Genomic DNA, 27,551 nt, shown 5'->3' on the forward strand with positions numbered 1-27,551 from the left:
AAAAATATTTTTTTATTATTTCGGGTCGGGTCGGGTTTCTAATTCATATATTCGGGTCAGGTCGGGTCGGGTTCGGGTTTAGGGTAAAAAAAACCGAACCGACCCGAAAATATATATAATTCAGGTTGGGTCGGATTAAGTCATTGTTTTTATTAAATAAAAAAATTTATTATTTCAGGTCGGGTTGGGTTGAATTTCTAATTCATATATTCGGGTCGGGTCGGATGAAACTTTATTTTGTTCGGGTCGGATTTTTTAAGTGTGATATTCGGGTCGAGTCAGGTCGGGGTTTTTTAAGTTTGATATTCGGGTCGGGTTCGGCTTTAGGGTGAAAAAAATCGGACCGACTCGAAGGAATAATTACAATAATACCCCTCTATATATAATTTTTTTCAATTAAGCCAATATTTTTATTGAATAAAAATATATTTTTTAATTATTTTGAGTCGTGTCAGGTCGAGTTTCTAATTCATATATTGAATAAAAATAGTTTTTGTTATATATTTTTGTAACTAATTAACATATTCCGATTGGAATGTATCGAAATATTGCTCTTTTGGTAACTTATTAACATATTTTGATTGCGATGATTTTAACTTATAATGTTTATTAGCATGATTTTTATAATTTATTGAAATGAATAATCAATCAATAAAATGAAATTTTAATATTTTTTAATTTTTTATAATATAGTACTACATGTAAGTTGTAAAATAAACTAAAATAAAGCAAAAAAATAAGAAGGGCAATTCTATCATTTTACATTACTAAAATGAAATTCATTGACATGTCTGCGAACCAAACAGAATATGGAATTAGATTCTAATTCCTACAGATTTTAATTCCTTCACAGATTCTAATTCCATCATAAACATTCCAGCGAACCAAACGCCAACTTAAAGTGTGTTTAGATGAAATATTTTGAATATGGAATTTATTTATATAAAGGTTTTCAGAATTTAGAAATTTTTTTTTTGTTTGGATAAAAGTAACATTTTTAAAAAAAAATTCAATGTTTTTAAAAGAATATCTTTTATAACTTAAATCCTTTATTGAAATCTCGTTCAATTTAGATTCGTGAATTGCATTGTCGTTTCCAAGCTAGGAAAACTCAGCCAAACGCACGTAGGAGCGACAGTCTGAGTGGGAAACATCAGATATATTATTGCCTAATCGATTGCTCACCACAAGATATGTAAATATTTCTGTTGCTGTGGATCACTGGACATCACTGTTGAAGTGTGGTGTATAGTAAACGTAAACATTTATTTTCGTTCACAGTTATTTTTTTAAATTTTATTATATTATATTATATATATATATATATATAATATATTTTTTTTTCAAAACATTTCTGACAAAGTATAATATATATAATTTTAGAAAACGGTTTTCGAAAATATATATTGTATAGTTTTGAAAATATTTTTAAAATATATATAATATATATTTCGAAAATATTTTGAAAATATTTATATATTATATAGTTTTTAAAAGTCATTTTAAAATATATATATATAATATAATTTTTAAAACATTTCAAAAATTATATAATATGTAGTTTTTGAAACATTTGTGAAAACATATATATTATATAGTTTTGAAAATATTTTTGAAAACATTTATATATTATATAGTTTTTAAAATATTTTTTAAAAACTTATATAATACATAATTTTGAAAACATTTTGAAAACATTTATATATTATATAATTTTTAAAAGCATTTTGAAATTATATATTATATGTTTTTGAAATTACTTTTTTATATTTATTTATTTATTATTATTATTATTTCTTTTATTTCTTTTTTTTTTTATTTATTTTGTTTTGTTTCAGGTCCAAAATGAGGTCCAAACAAGTCTGAGAACTGGGCTTGAACCAGCCCAGCAATATGTTAGGGTTTCACATCCAGTTTCAATCAAGGTGCCGCACGACCAGGGAAACCACGGGCCACGCAAAACAGATGGTTAATAGTGCCAACGACGGTCGAGATCCCGGGACTAACCCATCCCTGGGTGACCGGTCACGAGCGCCCCTATTTCGGGACCACAACGGCCGAAAAAGGCCTATAAATACCAAGCATCAACATGGCCAAAGGGAGACAACCAATATCATCAACTCACGAGAGAGCCAACCAGCCACAAGAACAGTACCCAAAATCGACAAAGAGACAATAGCAGAAAATACCCACAACTTACCAATCTCTTAGCATCATTCACTCTCTGTTTAGATGCTTCAGATGTAAACAAACTATCATATAATGTTGCAACACGATATACCATATCCAACACCAACAGATACCAATGTGAATTATGGTAGTTTATTGTGATAATGATCTGCAACAAATTTCACACCCAATTTGACAAAATTCAACACTCTATATCCGAAAACATCATTTGCAATTCGTATAGTGTCTTACCTTCTCACAGTCGGTGAATTTCATATAGTTACACAATATGAATTCACCCTTTTAATGATGCACCTTGTCGACACTTCCTATATTTTTTAACAATATATAATGTTATAGTTCTTATATATTTTGTATCAACATATTTACAAGTTTAATGAATACCTTCTTTTCATGTGCTTTCCTCAATTCTTTGTATTCTTCACTATCCATCTTTGACTGTGCGATGTAAAGTTCCTTATCAGCATCACTCTTCGAATTCCATTTCTCCAACACATCATTTCTCACCTAATATTAAGCATAAACGTTTCTTAATCAATATATTAAAGCTAAATAATACTCAATGACAATTTCAATTTACATACCAAACCGATGTTTTCGTCACTTTCCTTCATCCTTTGGTATTCAGACATACTGTAACATTTAAAATTTGTAATCAATTTAAAGTTATTAAATACTTTAATTCAATTACCATTTCAACAATAATAACAAAAAGACATTGATACTTACTAGAAGTACATATATCTACCATTTGGTTGCTTTCGAGTCTCGGCCTCAATTTTAAAGTCATCTGCGCCACTAACAATTTTTCCACCCATTGACTTCATTTTTCTTCATATATCAGTTTACGCAAATCAAATCAAATACTTGTTACATACACTTTATTCAATATACAAATATAGATAACTACTCTTGTGGTAAAACGATTTTCTTCAAAAGAATTTGAATGGCCACTACAAAATGTGTCGGCACATTTATACAACCTAAAATATAATTTTCTACCTATAATATTATATATAGGTATCCATATTTATTTTCTACCTATAATATTATATAATCGGTCCCAAATCCTTTTTAGCTTCGATTCAAAATCCCCAAACCAAACCCAAAAACCCTAATCCCTATTTCTTTCAAACGAATGAGAACACTCAATACTCCAACTATCGCACATTTATACAACCTATATTATCATTTTCTATCTATAATATTTAATAAAAGTATCGATATTTATATTTCACCTAGAATATCACTTTCTACCTGTAATCTGTCCCAAATGTTTCTTTACTCCAAAACCCCAAACAACATAAAAATCCTATTTCTGATTACTGTAATAATAAAAAAACTAGGGTTTCGACAACGTACTTTTCGATTCGACTACAGCAACAAACAAACAAACTTCGCTTTAGAAACGCCTTCTGAAATGCAACAATAATTACGCTTCGATTTCAAAAACTCGTCTGTTCTATCTATTTTAAGAGGATATTTAACTATGCCCTTTATATTTTCATGGATATGTTATTTATATTTAATTGATACAACTACAATAGTGTCGATACTTTTATGTCAAGTGTTGATACTTCGATAGTATAATTACCTATTTCTTTGAAAGTATCGATAATTTATTACGCGTACTTATTAAAGTATCGACACTTTAAATATATCCGATAGTGCTTTACCGGTTTTGTCATTTCGAGACCGGTTTTGTCATATTTTTACCTATTATATCGTTGTAGACCAATACATTGTTATAAAATATCGACACTTTATAGGCGCTAAAACTAATTCTCTTTTAAATTCACAAAGTGTCGATACTTATATTAAAGTAACGACACTTTCAATATATTCGGTTGCTCTATACCATTTTTGTCCTTTAGAGACCGATTTTGTCATATTTTTATCTGTTATATCGTTGTGGATTGATACATTGTTATAAAGTATCGACACTTTATAGGCGCTAAAACTGCTTCTCTTTTAAATTCACAAAGTGTCTATACTTATATTAAAGTATCGACACTTTCAATATATTTGATCACTCTATACCGGTTTTTTCCTTTAGAGACCGATTTTGTCATATTTTTACCTGTTATATCGTTGTTGATCGATACATTGTTATAAAGTATCGACACTTTATAGGTTCTGAAACTGCTTCTCTTTTAAATTCGCAAAGTGTTGATACTTATATTAAAGTATCGATACTTTCAATATATCTGGTACGTTTTGACTTTTCTAGACCGATTTTGTTATATTTTTACATGTTATATTGATGCAATTTTATAAAGTATCGACATAAATCGCCGAGCTAAGTTTGTCGTTGTCAAATTTTTTAATATTTCTTCATGATTTAGATCTATTATATTATTATTACTCAATATTTCCGATAATACTAAATCAAATTTATTAAATATCTTTTAATATATCAAATAATATCGTATATCAACCGTATATTAACCTACTTTTCCTTAGACAATCCCGCAACGTGTGGTGGAGCAGAGATGAGGTATCGATGGTCAAAATCAGAGTGCTTATTCCCAGTAAAATCTTGTGATGATTTGCATTCATCACACATCCATGAAACAGACCTCTTTAGATTTTTTTCTTTTTTTGTGCAGTACATGGAATGGCCTCTCATTAGCCATTTGGGCATCATGAGATAGTAGAAAGTAGATCCAACTAGACATGTTAATTGATCGAGTGCTCTATGTTATTTATGTTGTTTCATCTTATGTAAGTTTGACATTTTATCTTAGAAATATAATACCTTTATAATACTCAAGTTTTGAGTTCAAGTTGAGTTTAAATTTAAAAATTTTTAGTCAACCAGAAAACCAAAAAATTGATTAGTAATTATCTAATTTTACAATTTGATCCCTGATTTCTTTATTATATTAAGTTCATTTTTTACTGCATTTCAATCACATACTCCTAAATCATTATAGGATATAAATTTATCTTTAATTATTACTTTTTACAAAAAAAATTATATATTTTTTAATTTAATTCCTCAACATTGCATGTTTTTCTCATTTCTTTAATTTTAAGTTCATTTTTGATCAAATGTGAACCACATGCTCCTCTAACACTATAAAATATCTATGTAACTTCAAATTTTTAACAATAAATATTCAATTTTAACAATTTAATCCTTTATCTTTGTATTATATTCAATTTGACCTTTTTAATTGTACTTTTTTATAAATTATTTATTTTTCTCCATTCTTTGACTCTTTTATATTTTTATCAATATTTAATCGTCAAAATATCTTCTTTGAAGAATAATATTATAAATATATTTTAAAATTTTAAATTGTATTTAATTTATTAAATAATATTAAAATATGAATGCGTAGATCTTATATGGTTATTGGTCATAGAAAATCCATAAATAAAAAAATATATATGCATAATTGTAAATAATTATAATTAAATTTGAACTAAAACTCAAACAATTCGATTCAATCCAAAATTCATCAACTAGACTTAAAAAAATTCAAATAAAACTTATCAATTTGACAATTTTTTTTATTCGACTAGATTGAATACCAAACCCTAGTAAAAAAGTGACCACCATATTCACCAACTCACACAGATGAAAGATGAGTCATGATTTGTGAGACCCGGGTTATCCATTTTTATGCTCGTGGATCGATCTGTTAGTTGTTGGCCACCGAGAACTGGGTCCGGACCCGAAGACCAATTATGTCATCGAACTTGTCTCTACTCGCTTAATCAATGTTTAGGCGTAGTGCAGATGGTTCAGTATTTCAGTTCAGTATTCTGCTTTGCATAGCACCTTATTGAAAGTTTCTTTTCATTGCATCAAAAACACTTTCTATCAGTAGACTTATGTTGAATGCCTGCGGTCCTGAAGTGACTAGAACCAGAATCCGAGGCCAACCAAATGATTCATACAATTATTCTTAAAAGATAAACATTCCACAAGAATCGAATTTGATATCATCATTCGGGTTCGAACAAAAAAAATATAATTATTTGGACAGCTACACATAATGTTATACACTATTTCTTCCCATAACCACACACCAGGAATTAGTAGGCTAACATCATTGTATATACTCTCTACGTAATGAATAACAAAATGTAGCTACTTACATCTTTCGGGGATTGTTGATTGGAACTATTTAGTCCCCCAGTATGAAGCAACTTCATCATAGCTTTTTGAGTGTTTCGTCCGCAAATCAATAACCTGTAGATGTAGTTTATTCATCATCGGAGGTGCTATTTCCTTTGCCACCGACCCAATACTGTTTACTGCAACTAGTATCTTCTCCGGCACGAGGGGACCGTCCTCGTGATCATTCATCTTGGTGTCCCATCTCATGCCTCCGGCAATTTTCCTGACCTTGTTTAAAACATCAACATCGTCCCGGAAAATAATAGCCCCTTCGGGCTGCAAAATGTGATCCATTTCCAGAAGGATGTCTTCAAAGCTACACCTGCATAATCATTTACATGTACAATACAACTGATCAGAAACTATAGATTATGACTTTTAGAGAGTGTATTTAGTGCATAATGAATTTTTATTCCACGAAGTGCCACTGAAGCATAGCTCTTCACTTCATCAAAGGTAACATTTATTATTATTATTTTATTTAATTTTAAAAGGCTTAAATGATGTAACATGGTTACACTGGATGTGTATTGAATTATTTGCTGAAGGATTCCTTTGATTCCTAATAAACATGGCACACTAGAAAAAGATGGATAAAAGACTTGCTTGTTTTGATACAGGCTAACGACACCATTAGCATGGATAAGGTCATTCGTTCTCGGGTATGTAGAGAAACCTTCGCACCTGCAACAAATAAGAAATGAAAATGTCAGAGTCAGTGGGGTTCGTTTCTGAAGTTATATGATATGGCCAATGATCTCCAATGCCCTCTAACTATCAATAGCTCAGCCACTGCAAAGAATTTGAGAGTTTGTTGTCTAAGCTAATTTGGAGCTTCTCTTTCAGTGATACAAGTACCAATCATAGAAGATCAATTGAGACGTACCAATCATGATATATTCCGATTAGACCTCTCTCATAGACAACACCCAAGGTGTTCTTGGCAATTGTGGGCACCACATTCATCACCCAAGACTTTGGTGATTCGAGAGCTGCTGCAAACCCTCCAAGACCAACATTCATATCCATCACGTTTCGGTATCTTGAAGTACCAATCAATCTATTTATCCTTTTGTAAGCATTTACATGCTTCTTCCAAAGCTTGTTGTCCTCTTGGTAAGATTCAGCTGAGGCCCCCTCAACAATTTCTTCGGCTATCCGAGGAGGGACAGCCAAAAGCCTAGCTGGGAATTTCTTCAATTCCCCTCCTGCCACTTCACTTGCACTACTTACTTTAGGGAAAAGGATTACACATGTTTCCATTTTCTTGTACCTAAAACATGCCAAAGAAGAAAGAATTGAAGTGATAGCACGAAAAGAAAATAAGAATAACTTCAGAAATAAACGAGTGAGGCAAGCTCATCAATATATGCATCAGCACCTCGAGGTAACATAGTTCCCCCACCTGGAAATTTAAACATGTTTCCTTTGAACTGTACCCAGTTCTGGACAGCCTTCTCAACTGTCAGGCTTTTATGAGGAACATTAACATAATGGACATACTCTTTGGCCATTCAAATGGTGTCATATAACCTTTGGGTGCTGGGATGAGACAGTGTAGTTTTTCTTGAGGACAGTGCCTTTCCCTGTAAATCATGTTATCCCTAGGAAACTTCATGGCTCGATCTTGCTCTTGGCAAGGAGTGTAATCAGTGTACTTCACATCACAAGGCTTAAACACCCGAGCTTTCGGTTTGTAAGGCTCAACAATCTCTATTGTGATGTGTTTCAAAGTTCAAATTTGTGAAGATGTGCAGTCTGTCTGCTTGGTCACCTCCAATGCTATGCTATCTCCTTTGCCAAAACCACTCTTCTGCCATGCTCCCATAATGTAAAAGAAACCACACAAAGCAATCAAAGCAAATATAGATAGTGGACTCCGCTTTTTGTTGCCTGACGGATTGTGCTTGGATACCATGATTAGAGTGGGACTAATTCCCCAGCGCACGCTGCAAGGAAAAGTAAGTTGGGAGATAATTATTTTCCACAGATCAACAATGCGAAGTTAGAGCTACATATCACATGTAAGAGAAACTAGTTGCAGAGTTTCAATCAACAAATGCCATTAATGACACAGTAGACTTGCCTCAACCAATAATTACCAAAAACAAAAATTAAAGCCAAATATAGTATTTTCCAAAATAACCAAACCCAACTAAAACAAAGGATTTCATGTGAAGCTCATCATCAGCAGTTTGGCATCTTCAGAATTAAATTACCTCAATATATGATATATGACACATACATACACATATACACCTGTGTATAAAGTATGATTTGAGCATTTAGTAACTTTTAACACAAAAAAAAAAAGTGAAACCCAATCCAGTCAAGAATTTAGCAATACAACTAAAGTTTCCTTTCTTTTTCTTTTTTACTTTGAAAGCTCTTAGTAACCCACGTTACTTCCAACAAGCTAAAAGTTCTTTATCACTTACTGATCTACTAAGGAACAGCCAGGATTTACAAACTCAAAATCATTACAAAAAGAACTAAGTACGAATTCCCATAACATAAACCCTCGGAAGTCAACTAAAAAGCAGTCATTTTTATCAAACTGATCTTAACAATTTCACATTATCTTTCAGCTGAAAACACACACACACACACACGCAAACGTAAGAGAAACCGAACGAGAGAGATCCATTAATTAAAAGAAACAACATTTGATAGGTCTATGCAGAACAAATAGTAAAAAAGGAAGCAATATAAGCAGAATAAATAAAAGCAAAAAACTTTGAAGTAAGAAGAAGAAATTTGGATCAAAGGAAAAATACCCAGAAGAAAAGGAAGAGGTCCAAAGCAGAGCCCTTTTGGTTGAATAACTGGGTCTATATCTCTGTAGTACAAAATGAGTGGAGCGTGCTGTAGTGTTGTAAAGCTTAATAATAAAAGACATTGGCTTTACATTGAAGGGAGTGTGTCTTTTGTTTTCTTACCAGAGGTTATTAGGTTAAGATCTAAAACAAGACCTTGGTCTAGTTGAGGGAAGAGATCAGAGTTGATGTACTTCGTTCTATATTTTTAAATCATAAATAGTGTTAAATATATATATTTAAAATACAAAATTTTAAAATTGATTTATAAGTCGGTCAACAAAGTTAAATTTTTTAATTTTTATAATACGCTTTTAGTTTTTATCATCAAATATATTTTTACTTTATAATATTATGTTTAAAATAAAATTTTATTTTTTCAGGAGTTATTGATGATGCTAAACACTTCAATTTAAAAATATCTATTTTTAAAAAATATTATATCACGATACTTTTTAAAATCATTTTAAAAGTAATATTAAATTTTATTCTAAATTAAATTATTTTTTAAATTTATTTACTTTTTAATAGTATGAGTAATTAATAATTATAAGATAATATTTGTTTATAGAATTTTTGTATCCTCTCGGTTTTAAAACTTTACCTTGGCTAATATGGACCGACAGCGTCGCACACATAGCTTTTGTGGGTGAGTCTTCCAACAGGATTTTTTGAGTACACAATGACTCGAACTCAAAAATGATATCAAGTTGTTTATTACTTGAACCGATCTCTATTGGTTGTTTATAGAAGTTTTTTGATCTGTACACATTCTACAAAAGTAATTATTTAAACTCGAAATTTTTAAAAAATATTATTCTCTTTTGTTTATTAATATCATAGTAGAAAAAAAACATAAAAAGTGATAAGATTGCAATAGCATAAAAGAATGTGTGGTGGCATTTTATTTTATTTATAAAAACTTTTTGTCTCGACATCATAAATAAAATTCTAAGTTATTTGTTTCTTATTAAACTTGATGATGAAAAGATAATAGTAAATTTTAAGATATTGTGTAATAATCATAACGTATCATAATATATTTAATTAGGTTAATAAATTACAAGTTTGAAGCATTTATAAAATCTTTCTTAATGCATTGGTTAGCATAAATAGAAATCGGTGGAGAATAACACATAATGTAATTAAATCCATGTGTATTATGATACTACTTTCCTTTTCTTACAAAAGAACGGTAATTATGAATAAGTTCTAGTAGGTGGACAGGTGAAAATAATATTAAAGTTGTCCACGTTAGAGTTTAATTAGTATTTTCAATTTAATTTTGTTTATAAAAAATTTAAATTTAATGAATAATTTTTTAATTAGTTTGAATCAAACAATAAATCAAATTTACAATAATATAATTTTATAGTGTATCTAATCTCTATTCAACCACTTAATTGCTTTAGTGTTGTTCACTTTAATTTTGATATTTTAAAATCTTATTCTTTTAGCATGACGAAGAGTAGAGGTGCGCAAAAATATGTTACTTGAACAACTTGATCTGTTTATTCGATGATTTCATCTAAATATTTTGATATTTGATCTTATTTTTTTCTTGATAATTCAAGTCAAATATTTGATAAAAAATCAGATAATCAAATCGAATACAAATCATGGAATGAATATCAAAAAAATAAATAAGTCTTTAATCCTAGGCTTAAGAATGGATCGAATGGAGGCAGGTGAGAACAATCGCCCCCTGAAAATTTTAGATTAGTATATATTTTAAATAATTTTTGTGTTTTTAATTGATAATCTGTTTTTGTCTCTTAAAATTTTAAAGTTCACCTCTTAATATAAGAACTTACGTCCTTACCTATCTATGTGATCTTGTCGGTTTTTTCGATTGGATCTAAATTATTATTTTAATTATCTAAAATTTTAAATATTTAAGTTTTTGAATGAGATCAAATTCATACTCGAATGTGCACATTCCTAATGGAGGGGTCACGAAGTGCTCACAGTTCAGAGAGTGAAACCTAATGTAAGTCAGATATGCATTCCTGCTGAAACTAAATAGTAAATAGTTTAGACAATTGTGGATATTATCATTACAAGATTTATTCACACAGGAATACAGAATTTGTACAAGCTTCATATTTAGACTGAAGAAATGAATACCAACAAACTTTATCCTTAGATTTTGTTGTACTAATATTAGACAGGTGGGATTGGACCCACTTCGTCACCATGACCGACAGCTGAGGAGCATTAGAAAATGGAAGCGGTGGTGCTTCATGCACATGGATGCATGGGTGAGTGTGACCAATTCGTCAATGAATTTATTATATATATATATATATATATATATTTATTTATTATTAATCTCGACTTTTAATTTATCTTATTTAGTAGTCTTAAAAGTTTTTTCTTATTCAATAGTTTTAATAAATATAAAATTTTTAATTTTACACGGAGTATAATTAAATCATATCCCTTATAATTTTATTTTTCTAACATAAAATTTTATATCAATCTTAATTATGAGTATATCAAATAAGATAGAGGGTTTCTCATGGAAGAACTTGCTAAACTAATGAAAGAAATCTCGAAGAACATGGAGCCTAAAAACTGATGATGTGGTAGATACTAGATCACATTTTGTATAAGTGTGTCTCCTCTAGCAGTCTTAACTTAGGGGTCGTGGGATCGAGTCCCACGGTGAGTAATTCATAATTTAGAGGTCTCTACGGAAGCTGCTCTCAACCTGGCGTTGGGGGCAGCCTACTATCCTACCTCCCCTTTATCCCATTACATATAAGAATAAGGGTTAACTAATTTTAACAAATATAATTAGACATATATTTGTTTTGCTGCAACAGAGGGATGGAATTTGGCACTGTTAATCATCTGCCTATGCTACTGCTCCATGTAGATCTCTCCTTTAATTGGATAATGTAGGAAAATTTGTCTGTTCGAACATTCAACGATGCATGTATTAGTGATATTGACAAGTTCTTGCCGGTCACGCTCGGCCATTGGACGTGCTGGGAGACGCTACTGTGGTAGAGGCGATTGTTAGCACGGCTGGTATTCGTTTATATATTGAAATGGCTGCCTCCAAAGTGATCGTGGAGTGTGACTCGACAAATTTGATTCATAAGTTGCTTCATCGCTATTTTGATCTCTTAGTGGCTAGTTTCTACATGGCTGAGGCACGACGTATGCTCGACCATAATGGCCACATTCAGCTTCGACATGTCTGTCTGACGATCTGCACTCTGCAGACGTTGCAGCCCACTCTCTCACACGTTGGGTTGCTTCCAGTCGTATTTATTTTCTCTTATGATTATCTGCCATGTATCCATGATGTTGTTCGTACTGATACCGATTTCGGCTAATGTTATAAAATATGGTTAACTTTCAAGTATATATATATTAACTATATTATTAGGCTGTCTTGAGATAGGCTAGATCAAGAGAGGGTAAAATGAAGCTTTCATTGAGATGGGTATCCTTATACTCCACAACATGAAGATTAGCCATACATAAAAGTTTATGAGATTATAATGAATTATACATATGACTGAATGCAAGAAAATTTGCCTTGTAGAGAAAAACTCAACATTGAATTATAAATATAAACATCCAACTTAGAAATTATTTGAAAGCAACATGATCACAATCACCTAAACCGCATAAAGTGGGAAAAAAATTATGATACCATGATGGCATCAAGCTTTATTCATCCAAGGAATCCAAATACCATGAAAGGATTCCATTTTATTACACACCAAAACAATTTAGCTTCTACAATGGAGTTCCATCCAAGCCATGGTTTTCAGAACCGGACCGGTTAGCGAACCGGTCATGCTACCGGTTTACTGGTTCAACCGATCGAACCCGTCCTACCGGTCGGAAGAACCGGAAGACGTCATAATTATTTAAAAAATTAAATAAAAATACCAAAAATATTTAATAAAAAATAATTTTTTATATCACAAGTCATATTCAAAGCAAGTCATAACATATATATATATGTTAAAAACCATAAAATCAAGTGAAACAAAATGATTCAAATTAACTACAACATAATATTTAAGGTAAAACATATTAAATAATAAATATAATTATATAACTATAATTAAAAAATAAATTTGGGATTAAAAAAATTATAACAAAATGATATTGTTTTGTTTAATTTTTTTTAAAAATAATCCCAAATGTCTAAGAAACATAGAAGAGCATCCCAAAAGTCTAAAGAGTAAAAATATGAGAACAAAACAATCTCACATTGCTAAGAAACATAGAAGCGTATTACAACTAACTTCTATAAATAATAGAGGTAATTTGACATTCAAAATCATAGAGCCTTTTGGTGAGCATTGAGTGAACTATTCTTTCACTTCAATCAAGCTCGAATTTTAGGCTTCAATCGAGCTTCTAATTTTTTTTTGAGTTCAAGCCTTTTTGAGTTCAAGTTTCAATATTATATTTCGAGTTTGAGTTGAACTTGATAATTTTTAGCTTGTGAGTTTGAGTTGAGTTGAGCTTACCTTTAAAGTTTTCAAGTTCGAGTCGAGCTCAGCAATACTCGAGTTCGACTTGGCTCGTTTAAAAAACGACGTTGTTTGGTTTATTTTAAAAAAAAAAAATCCCAGTTTTTCCTATTTTTTTCCGGTTTTTTCCGGTCCGGTTCGAATGGTTCAGCAATTCTGGCCGGTTCACTAATAACGGTTCAACCGGTTTAGATTGAACCGGACTAATCAACGATTGAATCGACCGGTCCGGCCCGGTTTTCAAAACAGAGATCCAAGCACTTCCAGTTTCAGCTTTCAAGTTTTCAACCAAGATTGCAAAATTAAAAGGGTTATATATATAAACGATGAACTATTTTCAAGGTTTTTTTTAGGGACTACGTACTTGGAACAATCGACATTTGGTGAAATGGTGACGGGTAATTTGATTCCACAATTAGAAAGAAACGAGACGGATCTCAACTGCTTATATCCGGGCGATTCATGATATGTACTGTAGATCTACTACATACGTCAGGACTACAGTTGACGACACCGAGGAATTCCCGGTGGAAATCGAACTCCACCAGGAGTCATCTCTTAGCCCTTACATCTTCGCCTTGATTATGGACGACATCTATTGTACGACACCGGACGGTGTTCCATGGTGTATGCTTTTCGCTGACGACATTGTCCTAGTTGATGAAACAAAAACTGAGTTGAATAGTTGACTGACGACCTGAAAGACTGCTTTGGAAGAAAAATGTCTAAGGATCAATATTGAAAAGACAGAGTATTTATGTTCAAACTTCAGTGGGAACCAAAACGATGAAGATGTAGAAGTATGCATAGAAATACACGTTCTACCATCAAAGGATTGTTTCAAGTACCTAGGGTCTATGATATATAAAGATGGGTGTGTACATGATGACGTTACACACCGTATAAAGGCGGGATGACTAAAGTGGAGGATGCTACTGGAGTTTTGTGGGACAAGAAGGTGCCTCTAAAACTTAAGGGAAATTTTTATAGAATGACAATAAGACCAGCGCTGCTGTATGGATCAGAATGTTGGACAATCAAGAAGGATCACGTATGGAGGATGGAGGCCACAGAATGCTTCGATGGGCATGTGGTAGGACTCTGTGGGACATGACACCAAACTCTGCAATTAAGATGTCCTTAGGGGTGGTGCCCGTATCCGAAAAATTGAGGGAGGGTAGACTACAGTGGTTTGAGCATATCCTTAGGCGACAACCGTCGGATGTAGTCAGGAGGATAGAGTCGATTACAGTCGACGGTGCTAGAAAGAGAGGACGACCAAGGAGGAAATGGGTAGACTGCTTGAGATCTGATTTGAAGGATTTAGCCCCTACCGAGGACATGATCTCTGATAGGAAATAATAGAGACTTAAGACCAGGGTAGCCGAATAGTGTGGGTCACAGCCATAGGGTGTAGCATCTCTGTCTTCTTTTTAATATCTTTGTAATAATTTTCAGGACTTCTACTTTTTATACGTTTCTTCATTGAGATATATGAAGGCTTAGAACTAGGGTAGCGGAGTAGTGTTGTCTTAGTTTAGGTTTTAACCCATTTGACTTTATTCCCTCTCGTAGCTTGCTATCGATTACTTTTTTGTATCTTTTTCTTCATGTTTTCCTCATTTTAAATTTAGTCGGGTCTTACGTTTCTGTCTATATGCAGAGATTTTTACGCAGAGATTTATTTGCAGGGATTACTTCCCATTACAGACGCGCATATAAAGATTGCATATGAAAACTGTTCAACTATGTATTTATTTATTTATACATGCATTGTATATTATCTTTATTTTTAATTTTCTGACTGCCGGAGGTCTTCCACTGAAACTGCTCTCAACCTAGCATTGAGAACAATCTACTACCCTACCTCTCTTACTCATTGCATATGAGAATAAAATTTTGTTGTTGTTTTCGTCGTCGTTCTGGTCCTTAATCACAGCACTGCACGAAATCGCTGCATTCGAAGTCGAGGCAATCAACAGGAGAAGCATAACAACACTCAGAGCTGAGATTTTGATTCTCGAAGCCATTACTGTTCTTGCCTAAAACCTTTAGCTCCTACTTATGATTTGCCTGCCATTTATAGGAAGCTTGAATGGCCAAAGAAACAAGTGAAATGACTGCTAATCAAATCGATGGAAGCTTTGTTAAAGTAGCTTTATATATTTTAAGGTAAAGTGGGTGCTTGGTTAAGATTTAAGAATTAAAACTGGTGGAATTTGTACAATAGTCAAATCCGGAAGGATTACTTCCCTTACAAGAGTACAGAGCATATTGAAAATGTATTGCTTATGTTTTGCCATGAATGAACATCTAAACCATACTTGATATTATTACATATAATACTAAAATTACTACCATAGAAGTTTATATATATATAAAGAGAAAATGGAAGTTTTGTAACAATATGCCACTTAGAGTTTTAATGTATATCTTCGATTTTCTTGATAAATTCTAAATCTAATCTTTATCTTACTTAAAAGAAAAGAGAATGTGTCCAATGTTTTCATTTAGGTAAATGGATTATCATGGTCATTAAATTTCACCGTTAAATGACATGTGTCGTCTTTATAAAATTTTAAAAATTTATATTTTGGAAAAAAACTTAAAATTATACATATTTTTTAAAAAGTCCAAAAGTTTTTTAGATATTTAAAACAAAATCCCAAAATTTTGAAAATCTTAATTCCAATCTTATACCCACATTTGCCGTCATTGTTTTTCGTCGTTACCGTCGATCGAACCTCCAGCGCAATTTTCACCCAACAAATAACCGAACATGATGATAAATAACCCACAAAATTGACAAACAATCGACGAATCTGGCGAACCAAAGCTTAAAATTCGTGATACTCAGATGCCCGACAACGACGTGACGTCATAAACGACGATGGCCAATAAAGGAGATGTCAAGGATGGCGACGATCGTGGCCATCAATGGCAATGATAAGATTAGGGTTAGAAACTTTAGGGTTGATTTTTGGGATTTAAGTTTTTTTTTATAGTTTGAGAGAAATTAGAATTTTTTAATATAGTATATATTTTAATTTTTTAAAAATAAAAATTTCAAAATTACTTGAATTCGACGCGTGTTATTTAAGGACGGATTTAACTTCCATCACGGCTAAAACATCTGGATTGACTGAAAACAGTTTATGCAATGATATAGTTTAAACAATTATTATTATATTCAACCTTATAGTTTTTATGTTTTAAGGTGATATATTTATTAATTTTTTTAAAAAAAGTTGATATATTTATAGTTTTAAATTGTCCTTCTAAGTCGTAACAGCAGCTTCTCAAAATTAGCTAATGCGCGCCATCTCGTTGTCAAAAGCCTCACTTTCTCTTACTCGTTATGGTCTCCTCCATGTTCGTTCATTTGAATCCCAACCCGTTTTCTCAGTTACTCATCACTCAAAACTCACGTTGAATGATTCCCAGCTCTTTTATTTACTATCCAATCACCGAATTCAAGAAGCTCGTAACATGCTTGACAGAATGCCTCAAAGAAGCAACCATAGCCACGTTATTCACTTAACTTCTCTTATTTCAAAGTTGTCAAGAAATGGTTTGTTAATGAAGCCAAATTGCTGTTTGGAATTATGCCTGCGAGGAACATTGTCAGTTATAATGCCATGTTGTTGGGTTTTATACAGTGTGGGAGGATTGGTGAAGCGAGAAGGTTTTTCGATGAAATGCCCGAGAGGAATGTGGTTTCGTGGACTTCCATGTTGTGTGGGTTGTTGGAAAGTGGTAGAGTTTGTGAGGGAAAGAGATTTTTCAATGAGATGCCAGAAAAGAATGTCGTTTCATGGAACTCTATGATTGGTGGGCTGATTAGGAATGGGGATTTGGAGGAAGCAAGGTCAATTTTTGATGCAATACCAGGCCGTAACATAATTTCATTCAACACTATGATTTCTGGATATGCTGGGAACTTTAGAATGAAAGAAGCTAGAGATTTGTTTGAGGAGATGGAGGAACACAATGTGGTTACTTGGACTAGTATGATAGCAGGTTATTGTAGAGCTGGTGAAGTGAATGAAGGGTATTTTTTGTTTTGTAGAATGCCTGAGAGGAATATTGTTTCTTGGACAGCCATGATTGGAGGGTTTACTTGGAATGGTTTCTATGAAGAAGCCCTGCTGCTTTTTCTAGAAATGACTAACTATGTAATAAGACCAAATACTGAGACTTTTGTATCTCTCGCTTATGCCTGTGCTGGTATGGGATTTCCTTGTCTTGGCAAGCAGTTACATGCTCAAGTAATTGTTGATGGATTGGAGAAGGATGATTATGATGGCAGGTTATCTAGGAGCCTCATTCAGATGTATTCAGTATTTGGTATCATGGACTTAGCATATTATATATTTAACAAGAACTTGAATAACTCTTCAGTTCAATCTTATAATGCTATGATCACTGGTTATGTTCGTATTGGACAGTTGAGAAAGGCTCAATATGTGTTTGATATATCACCTATTAGAGATAAGATCTCATGGACTTCAATGGTTGATGGTTATTTGAGCAGTCGACAAGTTTCTCAGGCTTGCCATCTTTTTAATAACATGCCAGAAAAGGATGCAGTTGCGTGGATGGCAATGATATCAGGCTATGTCCAAAACGAACTTTTTATAGAAGCTACCTCTTTATTTTTGAAGATGCGGGCACAAGGTTTTTTCCCTTTGACGGCTACATATTTTGTTCTTTTTGGAGCTGCTGGAGCAACAGCAAATCTTGATCTGGGGAGACAACTCCATTGCATGCTTGTGAAAACACAATATGAATTTGATTTGATTATGGAGAATTCCCTTATCTCCATGTACGCAAAATGTGGGTTAATAGATGATGCATATAATATATTCTCAACTATGGCATTTCGGGATCTGATTTCATGGAATTCAATGATCGTGGGGTTTTCTCATCATGGGCTAGCAAAGGAAACTATAAAGATTTTTGAAGCGATGCTGGAATCTGAAAATCACCCAAATTCTGTTACTTTTTTGGGTATCCTATCAGCCTGTAGTCATGTAGGTCTTATCAGTAAAGCATTGGAATTATTTAAATCAATGAGGGATATTTATCAAATTAAGCCTGGTTTGGAGCATTATGTTTCTATAGTCAATCTTTTGGGCAGAGCAGGGAGAGTTGAGGAAGCAGAAGAGTTTGTCAGGAGTCTACCTTTTGAACCAGATTGTGCTATTTGGGGGGCACTACTCAGCGTATGTGGGTTTAGTGAGACAGGTGCTGAGATTGCTAAACATGCTGCCATGAAAGTGCTTGAGCTGGACCCAATGAACTCACCTGCCCATGTGGCTCTCTGCAATATATATGCAGCAAGAGGTCTGCACATGGCAGAGAAAAAATTGAGAAAAGAAATGGGTTGAAAGGAGTAAGGAAAGTCCCTGGGTGTAGTTGGATAGAGCTGAATGGGAGAGTTCATGCGTTCAAGTCTGGAGATAAACTTCATCCACAAGCTGATGAAGTTTTATCACTTTTATTTGGGATTTCTAATAAATCACACAAAAGAAATATGCCATCCAGACTTTAAAGTTTTTTGATAGGATGATGGAAAGAGGAGAGGCTAGGGTTAGCAATGCATCTCGTAGCATGTGTGAATTTGAGGAGGCCTGATAATGGCTTGGGGATTCATTCTTTTGATGAAAATAACAAGATCAAATGTGATTTTACTTTCAACTGCTCTTTTGACGATGTATACAAAATGTGGGGCTATGGATTTTGCTAGAAATGTTCTTTGATAACGTGCCTGAAAAAAATGTGGTGTCATGGAATTCCATGATCATGGGATATGGGATACATGACAAGTTGGGAAAGCCTTAGAATTATTTATCTGCATGTAAGCATGGATGATGGATGATGGGTGATGGGTGAAAGGGTTTAGAGGATTGGTGGTGCTTGGATAAAACATCGAAGTTTACAAGATTGAACCCAAAGTGGAGCACTTTGGTTGCATGTGTTATTGAATTAGATGGAATCGTTTGATGGAACATTCAGTTACATTCACACGGGCTTAAGAATAAGATACCTGCAGAGGCATTTAGTAATTTAGAGCTTGGGGAGATTGTAGCCAATCGGGTAATTGGTTTGGAACATATGGATGTTGGGCCCTATGTATTGCTTCCCCCCCCCCCCCCCACATATTCTCTGAAAGGGAAGTGGGGTGAAGTAAAGAACATTAGAAAATTTGTCAAGGACAGGGGATTGCCAGAAACAAGTGCTTCACTGTATGAACCACGACATACCATATGTTGGATGAGATGAGATGAGATTCTATTGGGGTCTGAGATTTTTTGAATGATCACTAAATAGAAAATCAAGCAAACAGAAATTTGTAGCGAAAAAAGGGTTCCAGAGAAAATGTCTTTGGAAAACGGCATGGTGAGTGACAGCCCATTCTGTAAACATCGCTCAAAATTTATTCATTTTCCTTTTATAGCTCATAGACCAGTGACAATATATCTCGATGAAGTTGTTCCAGCTTATGCTGTGTCATTCTGGAATCTAGTTGGTGAACTTCTCCATTTTTCTCCACCCTCTTCAAAGTGGAGATAACCCCAAATTCTGTCATCTTACTTTGCTATTATATGTAACTATAAAAAAACTTCATTTCATTTGAAACCTTCATTTTCTCCCTTGTGCTCTTTTTGTGAATATTGAAGTTCATACTTTAGGTTTGTGTTTATGCTTCGCTCGGATTCTGATTCTATAATGAGAGTTTAGCATTAGTCAGGCTTTTCAGCCAAGGATATTTGACAACCTATTGTGAGATGATTTGTTTTTGTACTTCAGAAAATCATCATCATAGTATCACTATTGATATTAACTACATTTATTCATTACCTTAGCTACTGCAAACTAATAATAGGAAGCAAAACTGCCATGGCGATTATGAAATTTGTTTGGTGTAGTCAACTATAAAATACTATGTGGATAAAATCGGGAAAAGCCGGGATGGAAGAGTAACAGCAAAACATGAAAAAATGTGTTTTGAAATTGAAGAAACATGACTTTTCATTAGTCAAAGATTACATTAAAAAATTTCTTACTTAAATTTATCATCCCTTCATTGACACAAAATAATAAGATATATACTATTCAAATAAACATAATGAAAGAACATATTTGAAGAAACCTAGAAACTTATTCTTTTAGTTGTATTGCTAAAATGAAGAAATGAATGACTCTGGTGCACATATCTAGACATCAATCTGAACTCCTGAGTCATATGTCTCTCCAGCTTTCCAGTTTTCTGGTATGTTATTAACAGGAACAATCCATGACTCGTCTCCATCCTCTCCGCTCAATAATATCCTTAAAGACAATGGACCGCTTGGTGGCGAAGTGGTTGTCCATACTGCTCCATAACTCCTATCCAAGAGCTTGCACACAAAGTTCTGAGTCTGCAGATATTAGAAGTATCCCATTTTGTAAGTATTCTATTTCGCTCTATTAAACAGAAAGTTATGGTCAGAAAGAGTATATTACCTCACATAGCTGCACAGCTGTGATATCTTTATCCCCTTGTTGATACCATAGAACAAACGCTAAATAATAAGGGTAGTTGCTGTTCTCGTCGATCTTGATAGTAATATTTTTGTTGGGTAGCTGCATGAAACGCTGGATAAACAGAATGTAGGGCATTGGTAAGAGATTCATGATTTTGTTTATATGGTTTCTAGGTTCTTGAGAAACTATTTTATACGTGTTCCTCGATATAGAGATGCCTTACCTCCTATATTCGATGTCAACAACTCCGAGGGCTAATAGAGATGAAGCTGCATCTTTTGTCTGAGCCATCCTACCAAAGGCTCGTCTACTAAGGATAAAGTCCGTATTGGGGCCTGAGCCTGAATCTGTTATAACCAAAGTCACGCCTTTGTCTGAGCAGTAATGGCTGTCGGTGCACCTCACCTATTATAGAGGAGAAAGAATAGGCAATGTTATTTGAAAGTCTCATATTAGAAGAGCAGGTTAGGTGTTGTTTAAGCATTTGAAAGGGCATCTCTGCTATGTTTCATGACATGTGCAGGAACATCTTTCTTTAATACCTGGTAGCAGTCACCACAGCCAACACCATTACGGTAGAGATCAGATGCTGCAGATACATCTCCACCGTTTATCGTTGCTCCAAAAGAACCAAAACCGCAGGCACCCACTACAATTCAGTAAACAATACCAATGAGCATTTATGTTTGTATCATACATAAACACAATAAAAGGTATGCTTTCCCTGCATTCCCTTACCATCTGTTCCATGTTCATCGGAGTTGGGGTAGTAAGCTGCTCGAGAATGGATGAAATTCGACGCCTCTGTCGTGAGAAACAAAGTTGTTAAAACGATCAAAAGGTATCGAAGAGATAGAACCATGGAGGATTCAATGAGCAAAGATTAGAATAAAAGGAAAAGAAGACAAGGTGGTAGTGCATGGAACAATGGGGTGTCCAGCAGGTATTTATAGGTGAAGAAAGCAGCCAAAATATCTTGGTTTGGTAAGCCTTGCCAACTTTATCATTCTGTAAAATAATTATATGAAGTTGAATTCTGTTAGGGTTGTATTAAGTACTTGTTATGTAATCTCTTACAAGCATTTGTACGATTAATCATGCAGCTAGACTTCATTATTCTGTGAAAGATACTAGTATATACGTATACATCATTTGTGATGAAGATTTCGTTTAGGTTGCAGTCTACGAAATTATACCCTAAATATTCCCATTCACACATCAAAGGAAATATTTACATATAAGACTAAGGTGGATTTTCTAATTTGAATATGCAAGCTATTTGACCCTTACTTTCCAAACAAGCAACAAGGGAATGGGGGGGGGGTTTGAAAGTTGAAAAGATAGCTTAAGTATTTCGAACGAGAATATGGAATGAAGCTATAAGGTTAGAAGAGAGTTTGGTGGTTTTCCACTACTTTAAGAAGCCTATAGCTGTTATAGTCATTGTTTTTGCGTTGATTTTTACATTGGCTAATCACTAGGGATGTACGTTTTATTCGAATACGACAGGTTCTGACCTTTTCTGATCCGATTCGATCGAGTTGATTTTTCTTTTTGAGAATTTGAATTCGGGTCAAGAGTAGGTTTTAACCTAAAAAGTCAGGTTACTTTTGAGTATGGTGCACATATCTTAAACCCAAATCGAATCAGATGCAAGTGGAGAAGTTTAATTTTCGAGTCTGGTTCGGATGGGTCAAAATCTTGACCCGATCCATGCCTATCCCTAATAATGACCCACGTGGGCTGTGATTTCTTGAAAGGGAGCGGAAGCTGCAAGGGAAATACCCCATCCTTTCCTCTACGTTTGTCTCACAGCGTGTTGCTGAAACTATGAAAGGGTTGTCTTCCAAAGAACGTGATATATTAAAAAAAAAAGGAAAAAAAAACTAAGTGGTAAAGGTGAAGGGATGTTGCTGACAAAGCACGCCAGCATAGACCGACGTGAAAGAAATCCATTGAACCACATCAGTTGTGACATGTAAACCATTTTCGAAACCCTACTTGGCGTCAATCTATTTCACTACTACAGATTAATTTGTAGTAATATTATATGGTACAACCCAGGGACGGAGCTCCTCACGGCCCAAAGGGGTTCGGTCCTCTTAAAATTTATATATTCAATATGATTTTAATTTAATAGTATGTTAATTCATGTAAAAATGAATTCCTCCATTTATGTTTTTGAATGGTATATCAAACCATGCAAATCCAATCTGCACAACAAAAATCAATTAAACTAGGGCCTGGTCTCAGTGTTAGGCTAAAGCCCAAATTAACGTACTCTACCCATCGGTGTTTAAATTTAAAAACAATAGCATATTTACAAGTATGAAATCTATTAAAATAATTCGATAAATGAAATTTTTAGTCATTAAACTTTGGTTGTATTTTTTTTGGTTACCAAACTATAAAAGTTTGAAATTATAGCATAAAATTCTTCAAATTTATTTTTTTGTCACTAGACTATTAATTTTTTAATAGCGTAATGGCGTGATAATTTTTTTCACATGTTTTCTAGAAAATTTTCTTTTCTTTTTTGATCACCCCATCTATAATATGTTTTCATTGATAACAAAATGACGTCAAAACATTTTCTTTCTCCCCTTGTTCTTCTATTCGGGTTGTTTTTCTACTTGGTTCAATTTTTGCCAACGACATTTCGATAAGATAGATTCAAGATATGTTATTCTTCTTAAATGGATGTTTTTCACCGTTACAATTTACAAACACACACTCAAAACTCTTTAAATTCGACAAACTTCTAAAAATTATCGATTTTATCGATTAAATTTCATGAGTTTTAAAAAGAAATGAAAAAAATTTAAATTAAAAAACAATAGAGAACAATAAAATAAAATTGCCAATATCTATAAAGATTAAAGAACATGTGATAAAATTATGATTCCAACTTATAAAGAAAAAACACTAATAAGTTCTTTTGAGAATAAAATGAATAGTATTAAAAAAACATGAACAAAAAAAAAGAGAAAACAAAATTATAATATCATAAAAGTAAAAAAAATATTTTTTTAACTTTCAATTATTAAAATAAATGTCATATAATTAAACTATTTTAAATTTAATGATCAAGTGAATAAAAAATATTTAAAAAGGATCACACTATAATTATATTTTTATAATTTAAGATGAAAATTATAATGTAATTGTTGTGTTTCCTTGACATCTCAAAATTTCAGAGAATTTAAGAAGAATATTTTAAAACAAAAAATAAACTTATATATAAAGAACTCATAATCCTTTGACATAATTTCTAGTAGATTCAGTTGACATACTAAAGTTAAATATATTGTCAGATTATCATATCTATTTGGTCTGCTAACATACGGGTAGCCATCGATTTTGATTTTCTAAAACATATCAACCAAGACACAAAGAAGGGTCTAGAACTCTTTTCTTGGTTGTCTCTCTTTTACCTTTTTATGGAGATAGAGACTTTAAATACTAACCAACAATCGTCCAACCATCAATTTTTATTTTTTACCTAAATCATAAACGGTAAACTGCTTATAACCACTCTAACCTATATATTTCTATCGATAACATTTTACCCACATAATAGACCTAAAAAGTTGAGATAAATCAAAGTTATTATAAGAAATTAAGTTGAAATTTATGATAAATAATTTAATTCTCAATTTAGTTGGGCTTTGATCTAAGGGTTATATAGATTTGATATTAGGTCGAGTTCACGTTTAAAATTTAGAGTTTATTTAAAAAAAATCCAATGTTGGAATACATAATTTTCATCCAATTTTGCGACCTCAATTTCTTTATAAATCTAGGTCAAAATTATAACAACGAATATTTGTTTACATTATTATACTGATTTGTTTAGTAAATCTATTAAGTTATGTCATTCTATTCTATTGTATTATATTGACTTTGCTTTTACAATTTTGACGGCCTCCAATTAAGGACGAAGCCAATTTTGATTCTCTCATACTTTACCATGTAAGCTCATCAAAAGATTTAATATTGTTTGTATTAAAACAATTGAAAAACAGTAGTATTTTAATTTTTATTTATTATGAAAATTAATAATTTTAATGGAGCAATTTTTTTATTTTATAAAAGCCGTTAATTTTATTAAAAATAGAAAATATCCAAATTACAAAGGATGTTTACGATCATAACTATAAACTAAAAATATAGAATATTTTCCTAATCATAAGAAAACTAGCCACTTAAAATCACACAATGACCATACAAAGAAAATGTTAAAAACCTAACCAAATAAATTGAACAAGAGATAAATACGAATAGATCTGACTGCATCGGTACGAACTACAAAAGAGAATAAAACTATTGAAAGACCACCGACATAATGTAAATCAGAATCAAGTGATGTAAAAATACTATCCACGAACACAATCGCATATTCAAATTCAATCCGCTAGTCCAAAGCAAGAAGATCATCTTGATAATAAATGTCATCTTGATCAGTCATGTCAATGCCAAATCCAGCCTTGAAAAAAAACGAAAACAATAGATAAACAACAAAAAAACGTGCGTAGAAAAAAATGCGTCATAAAAGCAAAAAATATTTGCCAAAAAGACATAATTATTAAGAATAAAAAAATAAAAATACTCTATAATAAAATAAAAGAGAAATAATGAATACCAGTGGTTGGCAATCAATACCAAGACTAATATCGACTGCTGATCACAAAGATGAAGAAGGAAAGAGAGTAATGGTAACCATGGAAAAAGAGAGAAAAAAGAACAAACCCTAGTTAAGAGCAAAATTCTTATTTATGAATTAGATAAATCTTATTAGTCTAATGTATATAAAAAAACAATTACATGCATAATAATTATAAGAGAAAATAACTTCAGTGACCGAAAATGCTTTATAATATACGATTTTAACCATTTTTTTTGGATTTGCGAAAATGACCAACAAATTCGCAACGCGAACTCCAATTTCGCAATTCAGTTTCCAAATTCACAACGCGAATATGTAAATCGCAACGTGAATCTGTAATTCGCAGCACATAAGTCAAATTCGCAACACAGAAGTCAAATTCGTAAAGCGCGTTTATTTTCGCAACGCGAATTTTATTTTCGAATTCGAAACACAATATTAGTTTCGCAACACAAATGTAAACAATATAATCGCAAATCATAACCTAAAACCCTAAATCACAACTCACTCACATCTCCATCTCTCACTCTCTACGACGACATCTGTCCCCATTTCCGATGAAATCTGTCCCCATCTCCGACGAAATCCGTCTATCTCCATCTCTCTAGCCACCCTCACAACCATTCACGGTCAGAAATGGAAAATCAACCACCGAGGGTTAGTTTTTTTAATTATTTTTATTTTGAAATTTTTGTATTATTATTAGATTTTTCATATTTAAATTGATGATAGATTTACTGGTAATTTCAGTAATAGATTAACAATTTCACTTAGATTGCTTAGTAAATTCATTCGGTTGTTGCCAATACTGCTAAACTGTTTAGTCTTTAACCATGTGAAGTTAGTATTTGTCTTTGTTTTATCTTTTGGTTGAAGTAATACAATTCATTCAAGTTTCAATTTGCAGAAGACTATTTGAAACTTAATTTAGCAACATGAAAATGAAAATCGTAACGCGATTTTAGTTTCGCGTTGCGATTTTCATTTCGCGTTGCGATTTTAAGTTTCAGAAATTATTCTTCTTCTGTAAATTGAAACTTGAATGAATTGCATTACTCCAACCAAAAAACAAAGACAAATACTAACTTCACAGTGTTGCGAATTTAAGTTTCAAGAATAAACTACTACTTTTTATGTTGTCCTTGAACCTGCACTAAACCTATATGTTGTCCTTTTAAATGTTTATATAATTGCTTACTTCTGGAATGTTATCTGATGCATTTTGTGAACTATGATAGAATAATGACTTAGGTGAATACCATGCAAGTTTGAAATATATTTGGCTTTGTTTTCACTGTTTAATATCATGTCTGTTTATAGTGTATAATTTGTAGTTTTTGGTATATCTAACTTGGTATGTTTATTATTTTTGTAGAATTTTTTTCGGCTTCATTGACCTTAAGGAATAAATTAAGCCTAGCCACTACAATTGCGTCGACGCTTACACCTGTACAAAGAAAATTGTTTGAGGATACTTGCTTCGGGCCATGGCTTAAAGTATAACATCCGGGTAGAGATGCTATGTTGACCCATTTGTTTCTTCAGACCATGACTAACGATCTACCCGAGAGGATACAACGTGGTGATGAAGAGATGTGGTTTCATTTTCCTCCGGCGTATACTTGTTTTGGGCGGGAGGAGTTTTGCTTAATCACTAGTCTACACTTCGGACACGATGATGTAGGTCGGCACACTAGTCATATCGCCGCCCA

At 32.7% G+C, this 27,551-nt stretch overlaps 2 protein-coding genes and 1 pseudogene across 2 annotated transcripts; 1 reads left to right on the forward strand and 2 right to left on the reverse strand.

Moving 5' to 3' along the window:
- Positions 1-6,155: 6,155 nt before the first annotated feature.
- Positions 6,156-7,600, reverse strand: LOC120193759 (probable methyltransferase PMT14). The gene is made up of 3 exons (XM_039196197.1): positions 7,209-7,600; positions 6,929-7,006; positions 6,156-6,644 (listed from the first exon to the last, which is right to left on the reverse strand). Exons 1-3 carry the CDS (start codon positions 7,583-7,585, stop codon positions 6,326-6,328), a joined length of 774 nt encoding a protein of 257 aa, XP_039052128.1. The 5' UTR covers positions 7,586-7,600; the 3' UTR covers positions 6,156-6,325.
- Positions 7,601-16,919: 9,319 nt separating this feature from the next.
- Positions 16,920-19,697, forward strand: LOC120193758 (pentatricopeptide repeat-containing protein At1g32415, mitochondrial-like). The gene is given in 3 exon segments (XM_039196196.1): positions 16,920-17,211; positions 17,214-19,028; positions 19,031-19,697. Coding segments are annotated over 3 exon segments (2,238 nt in total). The 5' UTR covers positions 16,920-16,955; the 3' UTR covers positions 19,198-19,697.
- Positions 19,698-20,744: 1,047 nt separating this feature from the next.
- Positions 20,745-22,069, reverse strand: LOC120193495 (annotated as a pseudogene).
- Between the last annotated feature and the right edge of the window lie 5,482 nt (positions 22,070-27,551).

Source organism: Hibiscus syriacus, unplaced genomic scaffold (assembly GCF_006381635.1).
Source record: "Hibiscus syriacus cultivar Baekdansim isolate YM2019G1 unplaced genomic scaffold, ASM638163v2 tig00116996_pilon, whole genome shotgun sequence".
Taxonomy (NCBI): Eukaryota; Viridiplantae; Streptophyta; class Magnoliopsida; order Malvales; family Malvaceae; genus Hibiscus; species Hibiscus syriacus.

What these genes read in the sequence shown, in the direction of transcription:
- LOC120193759 (XM_039196197.1), bottom strand. Translation starts at nt 7,585, where the DNA reads ATGGAAACATGTGTAATCCTTTTCCCTAAAGTAAGTAGTGCAAGTGAA. An exon ending in ATCGGAATATATCATGATTG is followed by an intron (nt 7,007 to 7,208) that starts GTACGTCTCAAT and finishes TATTTGTTGCAG; the next exon opens with GTGCGAAGGTTTCTCTACAT. An exon ending in GTTAGCCTGTATCAAAACAA is followed by an intron (nt 6,645 to 6,928) that starts GCAAGTCTTTTA and finishes ATGATTATGCAG; the next exon opens with GTGTAGCTTTGAAGACATCC.